Source organism: Engraulis encrasicolus, chromosome 24 (assembly GCF_034702125.1).
Source record: "Engraulis encrasicolus isolate BLACKSEA-1 chromosome 24, IST_EnEncr_1.0, whole genome shotgun sequence".
NCBI classification, from domain to species: Eukaryota; Metazoa; Chordata; class Actinopteri; order Clupeiformes; family Engraulidae; genus Engraulis; species Engraulis encrasicolus.
Genome location: NC_085880.1, coordinates 13,988,896 through 14,011,068, shown reverse-complemented (window position 1 = coordinate 14,011,068; position 22,173 = coordinate 13,988,896). Strand labels below are relative to the sequence as shown.

General features: G+C 44.5%; 1 protein-coding gene across 1 annotated transcript in view; it reads left to right on the top strand.

Moving 5' to 3' along the window:
- Positions 1–7,193: 7,193 nt before the first annotated feature.
- Positions 7,194–22,173, top strand: part of tarbp1 (TAR (HIV-1) RNA binding protein 1) — a 42,509-nt gene continuing 27,529 nt past the window's right edge. The window contains exons 1-16 of the mRNA XM_063192248.1: positions 7,194–8,210; positions 8,776–8,873; positions 8,969–9,038; positions 12,861–13,009; positions 13,468–13,520; positions 13,658–13,755; positions 14,879–15,014; positions 15,137–15,233; positions 15,665–15,754; positions 15,997–16,150; positions 18,025–18,315; positions 18,929–19,026; positions 19,515–19,673; positions 20,740–20,993; positions 21,277–21,520; positions 21,879–22,067. Coding sequence (XP_063048318.1) covers positions 7,265–8,210; positions 8,776–8,873; positions 8,969–9,038; positions 12,861–13,009; positions 13,468–13,520; positions 13,658–13,755; positions 14,879–15,014; positions 15,137–15,233; positions 15,665–15,754; positions 15,997–16,150; positions 18,025–18,315; positions 18,929–19,026; positions 19,515–19,673; positions 20,740–20,993; positions 21,277–21,520; positions 21,879–22,067 — 3,126 coding nt within the window. The 5' untranslated portion in view covers positions 7,194–7,264. The remainder of the gene's footprint in view (positions 8,211–8,775; positions 8,874–8,968; positions 9,039–12,860; positions 13,010–13,467; positions 13,521–13,657; positions 13,756–14,878; positions 15,015–15,136; positions 15,234–15,664; positions 15,755–15,996; positions 16,151–18,024; positions 18,316–18,928; positions 19,027–19,514; positions 19,674–20,739; positions 20,994–21,276; positions 21,521–21,878; positions 22,068–22,173) is intronic.

Below are 22,173 nucleotides of genomic sequence, written 5' to 3'. Positions count from 1 at the left end.
TCTTCCCACTTTAGCCTCACTCTACAACACCAGACTTGCTAGGAAAGCCAAAAACATCACCTCTGACCCTACACACCCAGCACACCACCTATTCACACTATTGCCTTCAGGGAAAAGGTACCGCAGTATCCCAAGCAAAACCACACGCTCTAGGGACAGTACCTACCCACAAGCCATCTGACACTTAAATACGCACTAGCACTTTACAGCTACTCCACTACCTGGCCCTCCTACCTCCTTTGTTACTTTGCACAATGCTACTACTGTTCTGTACATACAATGCACTTTAAATATTCCATTGCACTTTTCTATGTCTCCAATATTTTGTATGCCATTCCCTGTTTATTTATTTGTGTACCCCCCTGCTTTTCTTTCATACCCCCTCCCCAGTTTTGTGTCTTTTGTTTGTGTTGTTGTGTGAGCACACCAAGCAACATTCCTATACTGCTGATATGGCTAAATAAACTTGAAACTTGAAACTTGAAACTTGAACTTGTAAAGCAATCTTGTCAACAACATTAGTTTGTATATTAATTTGATTAGCAAAATATCCTTTGTGTGTACGCACAAACTATTCTGTCGCTCAATGTGTCAGATAATCTCCACACCCTCCTTCTGCTTTCACCTGTCATGTGCGAAGTTTTCCCTTATTGATCCACCAACTCCTTTCAACTCTTCCATTCCACTAGAGCACCAAGCTATACAGTAATTCCTCTAGACACACACAGGTTGTGAGCGGATCTCATCATCCCGCCTGATCACCGCTTACAGCAGGGATGTCAAACTCAGGCCCGGGGGCCAAATCTGGCCCGCGGAGCCGTTTTATTCGGCCCGTGAGATCATTTTAAATCTGTAAGTATTGCAGTTGGCCCACATGCACCATTAATGTAAAGCCCAACAAGACTTGAACAAGAAATATGTGTCACAGGATGTGCAGACACATTTGAACTACCATACATGATGGGAAGGAGTCTGTGTGAAATGTAACTATGAGTACGAAGCGCATCACAATTTTAGTCAATTTTTAAAAATAAATGTTGAGTTCAGCCTGCGACTTTGTTCCAGATTTTTGTTCTGGCCCTTAGTCAATTTGAGTTTGACACCCCTGGCTTAAAGCATCCAGAGACCAACTACCTCATGCTATGCCACATATGCTTAGCATACCGTAAAACCCCAAGCACTAGTGAAAGGCTAAAAAAAAGCCCTCCTCCCCAAAAAAGACCTGAGGATGCTGAGGGAGCTCTTACCTGATATTCTGATGATGATCCCTTTTCATCCAGAGAACACAAGCTTGCTTCTGGATGGTGTAACCCTGACACCCGATAGTGTGACACCTGATGGGGACCCTCCTCTTTTGGGCGCTGTCGCTCCTTCTCCACTGACTGCAGTGTTCCTCCTTTTACCCATATCACAGGCTCAGCATGCACTGGCACTGGAGTCAACACTTGCGTCCTGGGTAGCCGTCTAGCTTGCCATACGCTTCGGCGTTGTTCAACCACCTACACAACAGGATTGAAGACACCCTTCAGATCAGGGATGCTGCAGTCACACAACCTCAGTACGTACCCTACCGTTAATTGACATGTCTAAAGCAACTTATATACGAGGAAATGAGCTACAGGTACTAGGCTATCTACGTAGGCTACACCAAAGAGGAACAAAGGGTTTAGAAAAGTATGGCACAGTAGCCTAATAGAATAGCGGATTGTTGGTGGGTGCCATGTTGGTTTCATCCCACAAGAGCTTTTAAATCCCAATTATATTTTATTGAGTTTCACATAGGATATAAAATAATGCAATAAGATCACAAATGAAGTAGGCCTAGGCCTACAGAAATACACTGTCTGTCTGTCTGTCTGTCTGTCTGTCTCTGCCTCTCTCTCTCTCTCTCTCTCTCTCTCTCTCTCTCTCTCTCTCTCTCTCTCTGAAGTTTTGACGCCTAGCTGGGTGTCTGTCTGTCCTAACCATATATTTAAGATTTTTCGGAGTTTAGGCCCTATATGTTTCTGCATATTTACACTTTTCTCAACTTGAAATAGGATGCGCAAACTAGGATTAGGAGCTGTTCTGTGCTCTGTACGTTTTTGGTTCGAATTAATGCTGTTGCCACACTAGACAGATAAGATTACCACGTTATGTTGGTTTCTAATACGTCCCTAACTTTCTAAAATCCTTGTCTCTAAAACTGTTTCAGGTAGGCTAATCTACAGATTCAGCCGCAGTAGCCTATAGCTCACCTCTGCCAGTCCACGCGGTGCCAAGTTTTGCTGCTCTCGCGCAACGGTTCCATAGCTCGAGCGCAGCTCCATTCTAGTCGATGATTTGGATGAAACCCTGTAGAGACATGGAAGAAAGATTTTAAGGCGTCAGTGACCTCCTATGAAATGTTGCCACCTGGACACATAATGCTGCATATTTAGTTAAGTAGGCCCAATAGCAAACGTCATTGAGTAACATACCAATAGCGTTTTAGAAGATTGGATCTTTCCATATTTTAGACATTCTTTTCATCTCCTGAAAGTTGTCAAAGCAAGAGAGCAATCAAAGTAAAGTGAACAAACATGCGACAAGAACGTACACCATGATCCTCAGAATCGTTTCCACTCGTTCTGTTGAGTAGTAAGCCTACTGGACGTCCTGACTGAAAATGCGAGAATTACTTTGGAATCCAAAGGGCGGCGATAACCACATGCGCACAATCTGTGTTGTTGTGTCAACCATTTGTCAGGACAGTGACGTTTCTCGCCCTAAAATAAGAAGGGTCGCGAGGGGTCATTTAGGGCTGGGTGAGGTGCCCAGCGTTCGATTATTCTCTGCGAACATACCGCTGTGGCGCTTTACAGTTTTCACACCTTCCTTACGTTGTGCCTTCATTGCGCTTCGTCCAATGACAGCTCCCTCCGAGGCAAGAACTGGCTGGTGTTTTCTTTTCCCTGCGAAATTATCACTAGTCCACTCTGCTTGTCTATTGGCTTTATCAAAAGAAAAAAAACAGACCAGACGGCTCAGTCCTGTATCCTGCTTGGATACCCTAATAAAAACAAACCGTTACATAGCCAATATCATCATAGCCTCCCTACTTTGACAACCCCTGCATGGTTTTTTTCCATTTAACCACAGTATTACATTTGGCCATTGTGTGGATGTGAAATTGACCACTGTCCTCCATGGATAACTTTTAAGTAGGCTACATTCTCTATAGGCTAGTAGGCCTAGGCCTATATGTGTCAGAGCAATTATATTAGGCAATGCCAGGTAGATAAACCTTTTCTCCAGGTGGATAAAGAACTGTTCTTCAATGGAGCAATGGTGCTTGGGGTGGTGCTAGGTCACTGTCAAGAAAATAATTTTGTATAAAATTAGCCTACCAGGGTGGGCAGCCGTGGCTGGTGAGAGAGTTGGTCTTTCAATCTGGGGTTGCAGGTTCAAATCCCCCCTTGACCTCTCCCTACATCTCCATCCATGGCTGAAGTGCCCTTGAGCAAGGCACCTAACCCCACATTGCTCCAGGGACTGTAACCAATACCCTGAAAAATAATAACTGTACGCTTTGAATAAATGAAAGCGTCAGCTAAGTGAAATGTAATGTACCGGTAATGTAGCCTACCAATAGGCCTAAATGTAGCCTACATGGACAAGTAAAGTAAAATCTTACGCTTTGGCCAAAGGGAGAGGAAGGTTGGCAAGTTTTTAAGAAAACAAGCTCTGTCTCTCAGCAAACGGATCTTAACTCTCTACGAGTTTAGCAAAAGCAAGAGAATTGACATCATAGGCGACAGTTGCAAACGAACAGTTACTTTTTCCAACATGTGCCGCCTGATCTCAAGATCCTAATTTTCAATTCAGCATGCATTCTGAAAGATCATCCTCTGAACTGTTGAACTTTCAACAGAGCTCGTGACTTTCACAGAGCTGCACTATATATATATATATATATATATATATATATATATATATATATATATATATATATATATATATATATATTATTTTTTTTAACTGATGATAATTTTAAAAGCAGAGATTTATAATTATTCTTACAGTCACCCAATGAGTAGGTGTTCGTTACATTGACATCTGGACTCAGACTGTAGCTATCGGCATTAGGATTGGTCTTAACCCTTTGTTGAATTTGAGTGGTATATCCAGCTGCATTTTGCAGCTGACCAACAACTGATTGACCATACTGTTGCTAACACTTTTGCCTATTCCTGTGTTCCAATAAATTGGGCCCTGGAATGTGGCATGTTTACTGTTACTTTGCTGATATCTGGAGAGCTCAGAGCGAGAGCCTCTGCTGTTGAAGGCCATTGTGCCAGGGCACAGTGTGCTCGCGCCTAACTTTCCAGATAGCAGACACATCTAGGCTGTGTGTTATCCTTAGCGATAGGTGTTTTTATGCTTCGTCACTACTGGAGACATGGAGACGACATCTTCCTTAACTAAGATCATACTTGCATACGTGTAACCTGCTGACATGAGGAAGACGGTATAAAAACCGTTGCCACCATTTTGTCAGTTGTCGATCGATTTGCCTGTAATTCGCCAGAGATAGGATGCTGCCTAGATAGTGAGACGCTGTGAGACTTTGTCTCATTTTTATTTCTTTTTAACCTTTTTATTCTTCTTTTACTTTTACTTCTTTTATTTTCTTCTTATTCTTTTTGGAATCTCACTTTTTCTATAATAAATTGTATCCTGATCGATCCTTTTAATTACGAAGTCAAGACTTATTTTATTTTTGCAAGTGAGTCAACTAAAACACAACGCAGAGTAGGCTATTCAGCCTTCAATTTTTGTTGGAGAAGAGAATTTTGGAACACCTCCAAAATCTAACACCTTGTAGGCCTAAGGTGTTTTCAGTTTTTGGCTTCAGGAAAATAGTAGGCCCTATCAGTTATTATTTTTTCACACTGAGATTCACTGACGTTAGCTCATTTTCAGTGAGAAACATGAATCTGAGATTAAAAAAAAGTGACACCCCCAGCCTGTGATTTAGTTGGCCATTATCAATAAATCCAACACACTCTCTCTCTCGCACATCATAACAGCATTGCTATTGTGACGGAGGTCATCTTGCACCTGTTCACCCCCTTGGGGCGCGAACCTGCGACTTCGTCAACTACATAGGTTTGTTAATGGGAGCTACAGTACGATACCACTGGACTGGACTAGCCCTTCAGCCCAACGGCATCAACACTCTATCAGGCTTTGGAGGAGGTTTACCAACGTTCCACGCCAACTCTGCTAGTTAGCCTGTTACACTGACATTACAGATTGGTACTAGGCCTACTACTAAAGAACACTGGCGTACCATAAAAAGGAAATTGTGTAACTGTTGTTTGAAATAAGAGGTCCCACATTCCTTGGTGACATTGGTGTGTGTGTGTGTGTGTGTGTGTGTGTGTGTGTGTGTGTGTGTGTGTGTGTGTGTGTGTGTGTGTGTGTGTGTGTGTGTGTGTGTGTGTGTGTGTGTGTGTTAATAGCATATTCGGTGTCTAAGGAATCACACTTTCAGTGTTTGTATAGCTTAATGCTTTCACAAAAAGTACACTTTGACTTTGACATTGTGTCAGCCTACACTACAGCGTACAGACGGAGTAGCTCCAGAGTCAGCATCTTCCTATCTCAAGGCCACCAGATCGAACAAACTACAAACATGGAGGGCCAAAAATAGGCTACCTGTCCACTTGTCAAAAAAACTGTGACCTATGCAAACAAAACATGGACACGCAGCGCTCATTTTTCCACCTCATCATGAAAGAGGTAGGCTAACAACTACTACCCAAGCAAAGTTCACAAGATTTTGCAACCATTAACACCTGTCTGATTATTTGTTGTCTATTTAGGCCTATAAAATGTGCTAAATAGCAACACTAATAGCAAAAGCAATAGAATTATAGCACATTATGACATAAATGTCATTCAATGCACCACAAAGATAAGAAAGAGAAGAGAGAAATATATTGTAGAAAGTATTAAGTAGGCTATTATAGAGGGTATAACTAACCTAACTTTAAAGGCAGATGGAAATAAAGCTCTTTTAAAATTTCTTTTTGAAAAGTGACACTGGGGCAGTTCTACTTTGGACTAAATAAAGTCATTTTTTCACCCAGCTGAATTTGTTCATATAGGCACAACCAGTAGAGGAGACTCTGTGGACAACAGATTACAACAGTGGACAACTAGACCTAGATTAAATATAGGTCTATCTATGCCAAGGGTGGGCAAACTCAGGCCCTGGGGCCACATGCGGCCCACTGAGCCATTTCATCTGGCCCGCAGAGCTTTTACAAGGAGGACATCTTTATCCAGTATGATGCTCTCATCCAACATTCTTCAAATGGCTGCCCAACACGGGGGTCTTTTGACTTTGAGATTAAGCAAAGCTGTATTCGTCAATGAAATAGTCAAAAAGTTATGTCGATGTAGGCCTATATTATTTTGTTATTTCTGACACAAGTTGCCTGCAACATTTGGCCCTTCGGACAATACCTATTAGATTAGATTAGATTAGATTAGATTATACTTTATTATCATGCAAGCATGAAAATTGTCTTTGGTCTCACAGGGTAAAAAACAGACAGACAGACAGACAGACAGACAGACAGACAGACAGACAGACAGACACAAACAGACAGAAAACACACATACAAATGCATCCACCCCCCCTCCAGCCACCCCTCCCAGCACATCATATGCAAGTCAGTCATTAGTTCAAAATATCTCTAGCTTTTCCATAGCTTATTGACTATGGAAATTGCATTTGGAATAAAAGAATGTTTATAAATGTTCTTCTTAGCAATGAATGATCTGTAGCGCCTCCCTGAGGGCAGCAGTTCAAACTCAGAGTGGAGAGGATGGACACACTCTCTATTAGGCTTACGTATGTCCTCTCCAATATGTTGCAGCTTACTCCAAAGCCTCTCAGTTTCCTGATTAAAAACAACCGTATACCCAGTGTGGCCCTTGAGCTGAAATAATTGCCCACCACCCCTGATCTATGCTGAGGAGAACCTACAAGTATGAAGATGATGAGGTCTGATGTTTCTAACCTTCCACTAGTTTTAGTTCTAGTTCTAGTTCTGCTGAAATGCATTGGCGCGCCCTAGTGGTAGGGGTTTTGACGTCACTGAATGTTGTCGGCTTGCGCATGATCAGTGAAGAGTCTTGCTCAAGTGTGTCCGGAAGTGTTCTCTGGAAAGCGTGGGTCTCGTCTCAGCTCAGTAACGCAGCTGGCAGGGTGTTGTTTAATAGTTCGGAAATGTCCTCTCTCCTAATAGATGAATTTGTGGCGAACTGTCCAAACTCGGACACAATTTTAGACTCGTTCCTCTGGCCACCAGATACGTGGCCAGATCTGGAGAGGGTTGAGGCTGCTCACATGTTGCTGGAAGCATTGAACGCCAGATGCAGGGAGGAGGAGAATAGGAATGAGTTGCTATCGACCAAAGTAAGAGCCCTGATATGGGAGAGGTGTATACCGCTTTTAGTTCAAATGTCAGAAAATGCCTCGCATAAAAGCGAGTCCGGGGCAAAGATATTTAATTCACTCTGTCGCTTACTGGGCAGTTGTCTAGCGCTCCTCCACGACTCCAAAGAAGTAGAGAAACTCACTGCCATCACTCTGTCGGTTTTTACCAGTTTAGAAGGGGACGATGGCATTCACATCAAGGGCCAGTTTGACATGGATATAGCAGTGGAGATTCTGGCGATCCTGTTACCTTTATTACCAGGCGACCAGGACTTGTTATCAAAGTTGACACCCTGCATCCTCTCCGCAGTGAAAGTTCTGTCGGGTGATGCGCAGGTGTCCAAAATCCTGGTGCGTGTTTTATTTACACTTTTGCACTGCGTCGACGACAGAAGCAGAGCAGACATCCTCCTGCGAATATGGCAGGACTTGTGCTTTTGGCATCAGAACGAAAACAACGCCCATGCAGTCACATCTCGGGCACTGCTGTGCCTCACTGCCGTGTCAGACTATCTGTTTCCCCCCAGCGAAACGGCCCTTAGGCCTACTACCACTCCTCACAGTACCGGACTCCCAGACCCCAGATGCTCACTGTCCTTTTGGACTGTCATTCAGGCTGGACTAACCCACAGAGATAATGTGGCTCGCAAGAGGGCTCTGTACCTGCTGAAGAAGTGTGTTGCCCAGTCTGAGATGGAGAATAGCGACTTGGGATCACCTACATCCCCAGATGGAGGTGAGAGCTCTGTCAGAATAAAGCAAGCTAAGTGTTTAGTTTTTAGCAACAGGTCCAGGATTGCCTGGTTAACACCAGACCTAATCACAAGTTTCAGATCGAAACGATTGTGTAGAACTAAATGCAGTGTGGGAGTTCCCAGGCTAGGTCCAGGACAGTGAATGAAATAGATAAATTATAGATTATTGAATTTGGAGGCACTTGCCCACCACCCAGCACCCCCAAAACAAGCAAAGACATCTGGCCCTGGGTACAAAATATACAAGTTAGAAAAGAGACAAAGTACAGTTGTACCACCCAAATCATGAAGGAGAAACACTCTGAGCTTCATTGCACACACATTGCAAGAAAGATGTCCTTCTTTAATAGCTGCTGTCCGGAAAGTGTGAAGGCATTCACAACCACTTGTTCACAATTCACAACCAGTCTGTTTTGAGACTACCTGATATTCCATTTCATTGACTGCTTGATTGCCTATCCATTACTTCATCAGGTCACATCCGTAAGATTGTAGTAAACATTGCAGATGTTGTTAACAGTGCACACTAATGCTCTCCTCTTGAAGAGGTGTGTTTATTCAGGTGGGTGCCCAGCAAGAGTAAAGAGCTACAGACCTTTTGGCAGGACTATGTGCTTATCATGGAGACACTGGAGGAAAATCAGGTAGGCTACCAGTTGCTGGGTTTTGGTGAACGATTCGAATCATACATTGCAATTAAATGTAAACTAAATTATTCACACCATTTTTGTTCCATTAGATCCATGTGGTGCGTCCCGTGCTGAACCGAATCAACACACTGATTGAGGCGACAGTGATGGAGGAGAGCGGTGAGTTGCAGCATGCTACATTGTGGGCATTACAATATGCGACCTCCTCCACTTGTGCTTGTTTCCTCGTACCAGGAAGTAATATGTCATGATGACATCACTGACAACAGCATTATATTTCAATATCTTGCAAAAGCTCAATTGTAAAGTCTTTTTCTCATTTGCAATTGGGATGGTGAATGAAAAACAGTCCCTCAAAAGTTGTTGTGGCTAGGCTGACAGCTGGGAAACTTCATCTTTTTTCTCCACGGAGGAGGGGCCAGGAGGCAGGGCGAGGCCACAAGCACAAGTGGAGGGAGCAAGGTTGCATATTGTAACGTACTCAATGGCTCCAGTCTCCTCCAAAGGTTTTGGAACAGCATGCCAACTTTCCTTGATTTTGTTGTGCACCGAAGACCTTTGGGTTTAAGACTACAATGAATATAAGATAAGAGTTGAGATTGTCAGCGTATATTTCCTGGCCAATAATGTGTGATATGTGAGAATGCTTCACCCTTTGAACCCATGCACTTTTTTAGGTGAGCAAAAGTTTTGGAACAGGTGACTGATATAAGTGTTTCTTGTTGAGCTGTTGTGCTTGGCTACACTCATAATGCTTCATGATGTATAATATCAACAGTTATAACTACATATATCTTAAAATGCCTTATAAATACAAGGGTGTTATTTATATATATTATATGGTTGTGACGTCATCGGTCGAATGCTCCATTCATTTCAACGGGGCTCCCCAACGTTCGCACGTCTGTTATTTTTCGATAACGGACGGGTTGGTCTATAACAGACCGCTGTCAATGGCAACACGACTTTTCACTGCTAAAGCGACTTTTCAACAAGACTCTAATCAGCTGCTGTGATAGACAACACCTGTTGTCCTGGCTACCTAGCTGTTCTAGCGGTGTTCCACAACGCACTGTTTTGTTTTGCGCAGCAACAATCTTAACATTAAATAGGCCTAAAGAAATGTCCCCGCCATGTGTGAATCATTTAAGTATATCCATATAATAAGCGGGTTAACTTTCGGCGAGTCGGTCGCTTTGTGGAATAGCAGCACTTCAGAGAGAACAAGACCCCTCCGCTCCGCGTCGGGGTCTAAAGATTCTCTCTCCCTACCAGTTCGCATACCGAGCCAAGCGATCCACGGAGGATGCAATTTGCTCTGCCCTCCATCCAGCCCTCACCCACTTGGACAATAAAGACTCATATGTGAGAATGCTGTTCATTGACTTCAGTTCAGCATTCAATACCATAATACCACAACAACTCATCAGAAAACTGGACAAACTAGGTTTCAGCACCTCCCTCTGCAACTGGCTGCTGGACTTCCTGATGCAAAGACCACAAGCAGTACGGGTAGGGAACAACACCTCGAGCACCCTGACCCTGAGCACGGGGGCTCCGCAAGGCTGTGTTCTCAGCCCCTGCTGTTCACGCTGCTGACACACGACTGCACAACGACCCACAGCACTAACCATCTAGTGAAGTTTGCGGATGATACAACACTGGTGGGCCTCATCACCAAGGGCGATGAGACTCACTACAGAGAAGAAGTAGACCTGCTGGCCAGATGGTGCAAAGACAACAACCTCCTGCTGAATGTCAACAAGACCAAGGAGATTGTTGTCAACTTCCAAAGGGTCCAAAAACAACTGCCACCACTGACCATCGACGGCGATGCTGTGGAGAGAGTGAGCAGCACCAAGTTCCTTGGAGTGCACATCAGCGACGACCTCTCTTGGACCACCAACACTACATCACTGGCGAAGAAGGCCCATCAGCTTCTCTACTTCCTGCGCAAACTAAAGAAGGCAAGTGCTACACCCTCCATCATGACAACATTCTACAGAGGAACCATAGAGAGCGTCGTGTCCAACTGCATCACAGTGTGGGGAGGAAGCTGCACGGAGAAAAACAGGAAGACACTCCAGCGTGTTGTGAACACAGCGAAGAAGATCATTGGAGTACCACTCCCCTCCCTGCAGGACATTTACACCACACGCCTCACCCGGAAAGCACTGATGATCATCAAAGGCACAAGCCACCCTGCACACAAACTGTTCAGCCTCCTGCCCTCTGGAAAGAGGTACAGGCGCCTCCGTTCCCGTACCACCAGGCTGGCGAGAGCAGCACAATGCACAAGCGATCAAGATGCTGAACACTCAACCCACTCTCCCTCCACTGTCAGCCTCTAGCCAGCAAGGCCACTGACACCCCCCCCCCCCCCCCACTGTCAGCCTCTAGCCAGCAAGGCCACTGACAAACCCCCCCTCCCCATCCCCCACCACCATATCTGCGACTGAACATTCCACCTGCACTACTATACTTGTGACTGAACTTTCAACCTGCACTCAAAACATGCACACACACACACACACACACACACACACACACACACACACACACAAGCACACTGCACTTTCTGCACTAAACCCAACATACACACACTGACACACACACACACACACACACACACACACACACACACACACACACACACACACACACACACACACACACAACACACACACACACACACACACACAGACACACGAACACAAACACAAGACGCACACCGCACCTTCTACCTGCACTAAACACATACACACACACACACACACACACACACACACACACACACACACACACACACACACACACACACACACACACACTGCTGCTGGTGTACTTGACAGACCTTTTTATATTTATTTTCTTCAAAATGCTACTATTACCATGTCAGAACGCTATAAAGGACTTTTTTTAGGAAAAGCACAAAAACACAACAAATACCTCTTAATGTATGTCCTCTACAAGTCTTCTGTTGTCCAGTCTTGCACTTTAAATGTCTGTATGAGCACTGTCTATGTCCATACTGTCTTAAGTCCATGTATAAGTACTGTCTATGTCTATACTGTCTATGTCCTTACCTTAATTAGTCTATGTCTGTATGGGAAAGCAAGAAATGTAATTTCAAATTCTTTGTATGACCAGTGCATGTAAAGAAATTGACAATAAAACCTACTTGACTTGACTTGACTTGACTTGACTCTGTCGTGCTGCTATTCCACGGTAGCGACCTTCTCGCCGAACGTTAACCCTTACATATTATATAGGCATTCTAACCTAGATGTAGAGAGAGATAGAGGCAGAGAGAGAGAGAGAGAGGCAGAGACAGACAGACAGTGTATTTCTGTACTTCATTTGTGATCTTATGGCATTATTTTATATCCTATGTGAAACTCAATAAAAAAATAATTGGGATATAAAAGCTCTTGTGGGATGAAACAAACATGGCACCCACCAACAATCCGCTGTGCCATACTTTTCTAAACCCTCTTTGTTGTAGCCTATGTACATAGATTAGTACCTGTAGCTCATTTCCTCTATATAAGTTGCTTTAGACATGTCAGAGAGAGAGAGAGAGAGAGAGAGAGAGAGAGAGAGAGAGAGAGAGAGAGAGAGAGAGAGAGAGAGAGAGAGAGGGAGAGAGAGAGAACACACACACACACATTTCTGTTTGCTTTCTTTTCTTGCTGATATTATCAATGTAATTGCAAGCATTAATTTGTGTGTTAAATTTAACACTTATTTCATTATATTATCATTACCAATTTATCTTCAACCAATGATTTGGCAATACAAAATATTGTTTGTCATGCTAATAAAGCTTCTATGAATTGAATGAGAGAGAGAGAGAGAGAGAGAGAGAGAAGCAACAGCAGCAATGCGCAATAAGGTACTCAATAAAGTGTGTCTGTGCGTGTGCGTGCATGCATGCGTGCGTATGTGCTTGTGTGCATGTGTGTGTGTCCATGGATACAGGTGGTGGTATGGTGCATGCTTGCTGGCTGCAGTGTGTGTATGAGCGCCTGCTCCAGAGTGAGAACAAGGCGGTGATGAGAGAGGGGGTACACCACCTACTCGACCTACAGATACTCAACACCACTACCTTCGCCAACACCTTCTCACAGGTAGGGGTGTCTGTCTGTCTGTCTGTCTGTCTGTCTGTCTGTCTGTCTGTCTGTCTGTCTGTCTGTCTGTCTGTCTGTCTGTCTGTCTGTCTGTCTCCCTTCATCTTCTTCTCACTGGTGTGATAGCACACCAAACTTCAATCTAACCATCTCTCTTTCTCTCTCTCTCTCTCTCTCTCTCTCTCTCTCTCTCTCTCTCTCTCTCTCTCTCTTTCTCTCTCTCTCTCTCTCTCTCTCTCTCTCTCTCTCTCTCTCTCTCTCTCTCTCTCTCGCGTGCGCTCTCTCTCTCTCAATCTGTGTTTACAAATTGATGTTTTCTGTGTTTGGATCAAACTTTGCAATTACAAACTCTGATGTTGCCTATCCCTTTATGTAATACTTAGTCATGCTTGTGTGTTCTACAAGTACATGTTTTCACCTCTGTCTAATTCGTATCCTCATGCCTCCTTTTTCTGCAGTTCATTGTTGGTCCCTTCATGGATGTCTTGTCCGAGAGCTCACTCTACCAAAGGTGAAAATTTGAAGAGAACAACAGAAAATGAAGCCATTACTGCTGTATATTTTCATTTGTATAAAAATGTACTACGTATTATTCATTTTTGGTATTTTGTTTTAAATGCTGGTGCTATTATGGCAACTGATTCCCAGGACGGCCAATCAGCTCATAGGGGAGTGTCCTGAAGTGGGGTTGAAGCTGCAGACCTTCATGCTGAACTTCTTCAGCAGTTTGTCACAGGAGAGGAAAGGTACCGTACAGCATATTACAGAAGAAGAAACAAGTTAACTGCACACTTGTTAAAATTCTTGCTTGTTTATTTAGAGGGAACAGATCTTAGGTAGTGACTGATGCACAGATGCGAAACGCATTGTTCACAAGCAAAAAGTCAAACAAATGTACGGTAAATGTCTTTCTTTTGAAGTATTGATGAATACTCCTACGTTGACCAGCACCAAGAAGCTGTGCATGCATCTTTGAACATGTACAGTTTATTACATGGCTCAATGCCATTCTGCAGAATGTGCTGTTCACTTGAATGGGGCACCCCAACGTTCGTATGTCTGTTATTTCTGAATAACAGATGTGTTGATCTATAACAAACCGCTTTCAATGGCAACAGAGAGAATGTCTGTTACCTAGTGATGTCGGCTGATTTTGACACCTGGAAAACTGCTGAACTGCGCAAAATGTGCAGTCTCCAGGCCATTATCAGCCATAATTGTGATGAAATACAGGAAAAAGACATAGTCATACACATAGACTGCCGAAAATTAAAGAATCGTACAGTATATTACATTAGTACTGTATATTTGCCACAGGAGAGGAAAGGTACAATATTCTTATAGTGTGACAGTATGGTTTTTAAGCAGTTTACCTCAAGAGAGAAAGGACATGTAGTATATTAGCCCTACATTATCATTTCTGTGTAGTGTGTACAGTAATAGTATCCTGAACTCTCCCCCCAAAGCACTCCCTGATTAGTTTACCTAACCTTACCTTACCTGGTTTACCTTACCTTGTTGTTGTAATACTCATGTAATACTTATGTATTGAAAATACTGAATGGCCAGGGCTGGATTAAGATGGCCTGGGCTCCCAAGGCTACACGTTGCTGTGGGCCCTCCCGGAAGACAAATTATGCAACAAATTTACAAAGTGTAATAATTATGGCTAGGAATCAAGGATAACATGTCTACCAATTGTACTCAATACGATAGATGAATTATTCCATATTGCATCTTGTGAAAATTCTGTAATTCTTCATTTTTGGCCAATCAATGGCCCTCTGGCAGGTGGGGGCCCCTAGGCTGCAGCTATATAGCCTGTGTGTTAATCCGGCCCTGTGAATGACTGTGCTCTATGTATCCCAGGCCCTGTGCTGCTGCAGCTGATCAAGAGGCTAGGATCTCGCCACTGGTGTGCCGTGCCCCTGCTTTTCTTCTCCCAGGCCCTAGCTGCTCTGCCTGTCTGCCCCCTTCTGGGGCCTGATGGACTCCTAGCACTACGGTAGGGGCTTTATTTTAGTACATTACATGACATTTCATTCACACTGTTATCCAAACAACTGACAAAAGAAGACAATTGAATCCCCATGTTGATTTTCTGTCCTGTGTTGGTTTGTTGTGTAGGGAGGTGTTGCGCTGTACCATGATCACTCACCAGGTGCTGTTGCGCGGTTCTGCCCAGTGCTTCCTGCTCCACAGCGCCCTCTGCCAGACTGATGTGGTAAGGGACCCTTTTTACCGTTACACTTCTTGACACTTTCGTTTCAAATGTAAACTGAAGAAAATTCAGGAACATGACTCACCAGCTTGGGATACTTAGTATAGCTATACATGAAACAAAATATGTCTTTGTAAATGCATGACTTATATTTTGGTATTTCTGCATGTTTTCTATTGTTTGTAATGTTTTTAAAGTCAATATAATTCAGGGATGCTGAGGGTGACAGGCGGTGGGCCGGATCCAATTGTGTATTCCATCTGGCCCACAAATGACATGGAAGTGTGACATCCTACAAGGATCAACAAATATACAGTGCCCTTGGTTGTGCCTACTGCCTACTGCCCTTGCAGTACACTTGGGTGCCTCAAACGGCCCTTGAAAATTAAAACTTCACAAAATCTCTCTCTGCTTTGTGTTGTTTTACTCCACAGCAGTCAGTGAGTCTGGAGGAGGTCTTTAGCTTCCTCATCCACTTCCGACCAGACGAATCTCTCTCTCGAGGCACTGCCCTGTGGAACGAGGTAAAGGCATTCTATCTATTCATGTCTAATGTGTATGTTTTTTACATTAACATAATATTTAGGGCTCGCCATACTCGGCGGGTTGACCAGGCAATCAGGGTGTTACCTGGGGCTCCAGTCAGTGCAGGATTGCTACTGATAACATTCCATGATCGTGTATGATCGTGATGCTCATTGACACCAGGTTTTGTCCTCTTCTTTATGTCAGCATATAACGCTGTGATGTCATCACACCCCTACAGGTGTGTGAGTGGTTTGTGAAGCATGAGAGCGCCTTCAGGCCTGGTGTGGGGAGCTCAGATGCTGGGATCCTACTGGAGGGACAGCTAACCAGCTCACTGCAGAGATACGCCTGGCACAGACTGGATGCCTTTCTCACTGTACCTGCCAGCACAGGTGAGTGAGTGAGTGAGTGAGTGAGTGAGTGAGTGAGTGAGTGAGTGAGTGAGTGAGTGAGTGAGTGAGTGAGTGAGTGAGTGAGTGAGTGAGTGAGTGAGTGAGTGAGTGAGTGAGTGAGTGAGTGAGTGAGTGAGTGAGTGAGTGAGTGAGTGAGTGAGTGAGTGAGTGAGTGAGTGAGTGAGTGAGTGAGTGAGTGAGTGAGTGACTAGAATGTTGCTACAGTAGAATGTCTAACTAGAATGTCTGTGTTCTTGAAATTTTTCCTTTGTTTTAAGGGGAAAAAAGTCCTCCTCAATCCGGATCGAACCGTTTCTGCTTCAAACCAGATCAAACAACATTCTGTTTTTATTTTATGAAATACCAAGTGTCCCAGCATTTTTTGGAATCCGATTGTATATACAAACCCCAACTCCGATGAAGTTGGGACGTTTGGTGAACAGTGAATAAAATCAAAATGCTATCATTTTCAAAACATTCAATCTATTCATTAGATGGAGAATAGTGAAAAGACAACATATTAAGTGTTAAAACCGAGAAAAAATAGTTTTGGGGGACATATGTACTCATTTCTAATTTGATAAATCCAACACGTCTCAAAAGAGTTGGGACGGGGATCAGTGAAATTTAGTAAACATCCAAATAAGATAAAACAACAAAGAAGAACATTTCAAAATGAATTGTACTGACGGACAATATAGGTGTCCAGGTATAAGATCATCACAGAGAGGCTGAGTCACTCAGAATTAAAGATGCAAAGGGAATAATTACCATAGTTATTACATACATTTTTGAATTCCCTTTGATTTACCATGATTGAGTGTATATAAGACATATTTTTGTTAATAAAATCATTGTATAGGTTCATGACATCATGAAATATATATTGGCTGTAGTCTCACTCTAGCACTCCAGGAATTAGAGCTATTGAAAATTGACCATATTAAGAATGCTTAATGCATGAAAATGATACAGGGGTGTAACATTCTCCTAAGCACCTGAGCTCACTTGAAATAGACCCAGAAGACATGGGAAACTGTCCTTTGCTTACAGAAGTCAGCAGAAGCTGTAGAAGTCCATTCTTTTTGACAATAATAGAGCATTGCACATCCTGTGCTACAGTGAAAATGGACCATCCAACTTGTGTTAGTGCTAGCTTCAAAAGTCAGCCTCCATGATGGCATGCGGGTGCAGTAGTGCATTGGTTAAGATGTTGTCACTCATCTGTAGAGTTAAATACAGTGTTGAATGGTATAAATGGGTTTTAAACAACATGAAAAGCCACTCATGCATTATATTTTGAAGGGAGATCTTCGATTACTGCCACATAGTAAGGTCAAATTGCATTCTCTACTATGTTTTAACAGTTTGGCTCCATCATAAGGACCAGCAGGTGATAAAATGGTGGGTTTTTGGTCAAGACCTGTTACACTGTAAGCACTACAGAAAGGAAAACATTGCAAAACATGACAAGGAATACACCCACCATTTAAGCTGGTGAAATCATGTCCAAGATAGGAATTAACACTGTTTTTTATATAAAATCATCTCATCGGTTAATGTATTTAACTGGTAAGTGTTGTCTTTTGTTTTGTTTTTAGTCTTTCTCGACATTTGCTGCCATTTATTGTCCCCGTCCCAACTCTTTTGAGACGTGTTGGATTTATCAAATTAGAAATGAGTACATATGTCCCCCAAAACAATATTTTTTCTCGGTTTTAACACTTAATATGTTGTCTTTTCACTATTCTCCATCTAATGAATAGATTGAATGTTTTGAAAATGATAGCATTTTGATTTTATTCACTGTTTACCAAACGTCCCAACTTCATCGGAGTTGGGGTTTGTATTATTTGTCCTGGTTCCATTTTCAGAGCAGACAGAGAGGCTACAAGACAGCGGGGAGGCAGAGCTGCTGGCCCTGACCGTGCTTCTGTGTGCTGACGTGGAGGAGAGAAGACAAGGAGAAGGAAAAGGAGAAGGAGGAGAGGAGGGAGCTGCCCAGTGCACTCTAGAGCGCCTCCTGGTGGGCTGGTTGGAGGTACTGCGGCGCCTCAGCACCAGCCTCTACCTGCCGCTATGCAAGAGCGACAAGAGTCTCCAGCTCCTCGTACACCTGCTGCAGCTACGCAGGAGACGAGCTGCAGGCACAGAGGCCAACACAGGTGTGTGTGTGTGTGTGTGTGTGTGTGTGTGTGTGTGTGTGTGTGTGTGTGTGTGTGTGTGTGTGTGTGTGTGTGTGTGTGTGTGTGTGTGTGTGTGTGTGTGTGTGTGTGTGTGTGTGTGTGTGTGTGCCGCTATGTAAGAGTGACAAAACTTTCCAGCTAGTCTGATGCAGCTACACAGGAGACGAGCAGGGACAGAGGCCAACACGTGTGTGCATGTGTGTTTGTGTGTGTGCGCGTGTGCGTGTGTGTGTGTGTGTGTGTGTGTGTGTGCCGCTATGTAAGAGTGACAAAACTTTCCAGCTAGTCTGATGCAGCTACACAGGAGACGAGCAGGGACAGAGGCCAACACGTGTGTGCATGTGTGTTTGTGTGTGTGCGCGTGTGCGTGTGCGTGTGTGTGCGCGCGCATACTGCCACCCAAGAGCCCACAATTGCTACAACTATAATACAACTATTGCAGCTACAAAAGAGACAAGCAGGTGTACAGAGTCTGGTCTGTGTGTGTGTGTGTTTGCATACGTGTCTGTGCTGCTATACAAGAGCCTGCAAGTACTCTTGCACTTTATTTATTTTCAGTTGTTTTAATTACTGTGTATTGTTGATGCTGTAGATGATGCTGTATCGGGAGCCGTGCGGACGCTAGTCCTGAGTGTGGTGGAGTCCGTACAGGGCTACATCTCCCGCAGGCTAAGTGGGGAACTGCAAGAGGTCAGAACCTGCAGTCATTATTATGCATCATGTCAGACTTTCTTTGTCTTTCCTCTTTTCGTCCTGTCTATCTTTCTGCCTATGCTGTGTGTATGCGTGCTGTGGCGGTTTATACCTGTACAGTATGTGGGATGGTTTCGCCCGGTGTGTGGCATGTAGTCAGTGGATTTGTATGTTTGTGCTCATGAGGTGTGTGTGTGTGTGTGTGTGTGTGTGTGTGTGTGTGTGTGTGTGTGTGTGTGTGTGTGTGTGTGTGTGTGTGTGTGTGTGTGTGTGTGTGTGTGTGTGTGTGTGTGTGTGTGTGTGTGTGTGTGTGTGTGTGTGGTCAGGTGTTTGTGCGCGTGTGTGGACGAGTGGATGAGTGTGATGTAGAGTGTTCTGACCCGAGTCTGTTTCCAGGTGTGTCAGCAAATCTGCACCTGTGTGTTAATCAGGTGTGTGTGTGTGTGTGTGTGTGTGTGTGTGTGTGTGTGTGTGTGTGTGTCCAGGTGTGTGACGTGGAGAGGGCCGATCTGTACCTGTGTGTGTTGCGGGAGCTGATGCTGGAGTTTGGGAGCGTGGCTTGGTACCGTGGCAACCTGGAGCACAGCTTCCTGCCCGCCCTCTCTGCCACCAGCCTCCGGATACTCAAGGAACCCTCAGAACAGGTACACACACACACACACACACACACACACACACACACACACACACACACACACACACACACACACACACACACACACACACACACACACACACACACTACATAGAGCAGCTAAGGAATGGCATACCTTTTATCCATCAGATCAGCGCCATTTCATAGTTTCACTAAGCCTTGAATTACGCACAATTCATTTTCAGGCTGACCAGAACGCTGCGTCCACTACCGTTCCCGCACCAGCTACGTTTGGAACTACAGTGCTTAGCTGCAAATCTCCCGCGTTCATACAGGCCTCTGAACTTTTCCGTATGTGACCAAAGGGCAGTCATGGGTGAGCGGTTAGGGCGTCAGACTTGCATCCCAGAGGTTGTCGGTTCGACTCCCGACCCGCCAGGTTGGTGGGGGGAGTAATCAACTAGTGCTCTCCCCCATCCTCCTCCATGACTGAGGTACCCTGAGCATGGTACCGTCCCACCGCACTGCTCCCCATGGGGCGCCACTGAGGGCTGCCCCCTTGCACGGGTGTGGCATAAATGCAATTTCATTGTGTGCAGTGTGCAGTGTTCACTTGTGTGCTGTGGAGTGCTGTGTCACAATGACAATGGGAGTTGGAGTTTCCCAATGGGCTTTCACTTTTCTCTTTCATTTGTTACCTGGATGAGCCTACTGGCGTCCAAGTTGTCGTTACGGTTCAGAGAGGAAAGCCAAGAATTTTTCTGTTTGCATCGCGACCCAACTTTCCGGCACCCAAACGCTCAGAACATGCCGGCCGGTTCAAGATTAGTTGAGGGCACTGACACAGCTCTCTGTCGGCCTGAACGCGCTGACAGAGAGTCAGAGCTTCTTGCTGTTCAAATCATACTGCTGCTAGGTTTTACTTTTCTTCAAATAATTTTTATCGTTTTATTTTGAGCACCATCTAACCAGTTCAAACCAGTTTAGACTGGATCACCCCAGTTTGTATGTTGATACTGAGCTGGCTGTAAATATATAATGCCTCCTGTGGATTTGTGTGCCTTTCTTTTGGTGTGTGTGTGTGTGTGTGTGTATGTGTGTGTGTGTGTGTCCAGGTGCCTTCTGTGTGTGGGCAGGTGCAGAGGGCAGTGGCGATGGCAGTGCTCTCCCTGGTGTGTGAAGTGACCGCCAGCGAAACTTCCCTCACACACTCCCAGCCTCCCTCCTCCACATACACTCCGGTTCCAGACACACACACAAGACACACTCCGAGACATCGGTTCTCTCTGCCCCTCTCCCCCCTGAGAGAATACTTTTCACTACCTCAGCACCTCAACCAGGCCCTGCTCAAACCCATCCTCACCTCCAGGTTAGTGGGCACATAGTCATATAAATATGTTTAGTCACATAAATAAGTTTAGTCATTTCATATAAAACAGGATGTACTGTATAATTATAAAAATATAGACATTTCGTATACAGTACATAAATATGTTAGAAGTAACAAATTAGTAGTACGTAACAAATTAGTTAGTAAGAAATATGTTTTATTTATTTTTTTTACAGAATTTTATTCACAGATTTTTGTAATGGCTTTTTATCTGGTTTTGCATCTGAACTCTTCACATGTGTTTTTTGTTGTGTGTTCCCAGTGATGAAGAGGTTCCTCTGTTGAGAGACTGGGGCCGAGTGGCGGCTCGCTACATCAGCGACCAGTGGAGCTGCCGAGGGCTCCTGCAGCGTGCAGTGGGCCCGGGGCCTAGTGTGAAGGCGGAGGGCGATAAGGAGGTCCAGGGGTCCCGCGTGGCCCTAGAAGCCGCGGTGGAGGCCCTCTCCCTGTTGCCTAGCGACCTGGTGCTCCCCGTTCTGGACTACATGGCCCTTCTGCTGCCTCATGTTGGTGCACATAACAACAGCAATAGCTAGAAATGCACTCAGAGAGTGCAGACCTCCGCTGAGGAAGCTATTTGATAGAACATTTGACTATGTTACAAAATATTTTTCCCCCCCAAGTCTTTCTGACTGACCATTTGTGAAATAGCTGTTTATAATTTTAAATTACTATATTAATAGAGAAAGTAGAAAAGTGCTCGGAGAGTGCACCTCTGCCTTCTGGTGGCCAGAAACACCTGCACCGTAAACAAAACAAACCAAACCAACAAACATACACACCAACAAACTCCGACAATCACATAACCTTGGTAATGTTGTGAATGTGAATGACAGAAGTGCAGTACTCTTGTCTCTCCACCAGATGGTGCTGCAGGAGGAGGGTGTGTGTGTGGAGGCGGTGCGTTTGAGCTGGAGAGTGGTGCAGGCTCTGAGTGGTAATGCCCATGACTTCTGGCCCGCGCTGCATGCCTTCATACGCCTGGCCTTCCACCGAGACATACTGGAGCTCGGCAAAGACCAGGCGCCTGCACTCACCAGTGCTATACAACAGGTAAGAGTCACCACACACACACACACACACACACACACACACACACACACACACACACACACACACACACACACACACACACACACACACACACACACACACACAG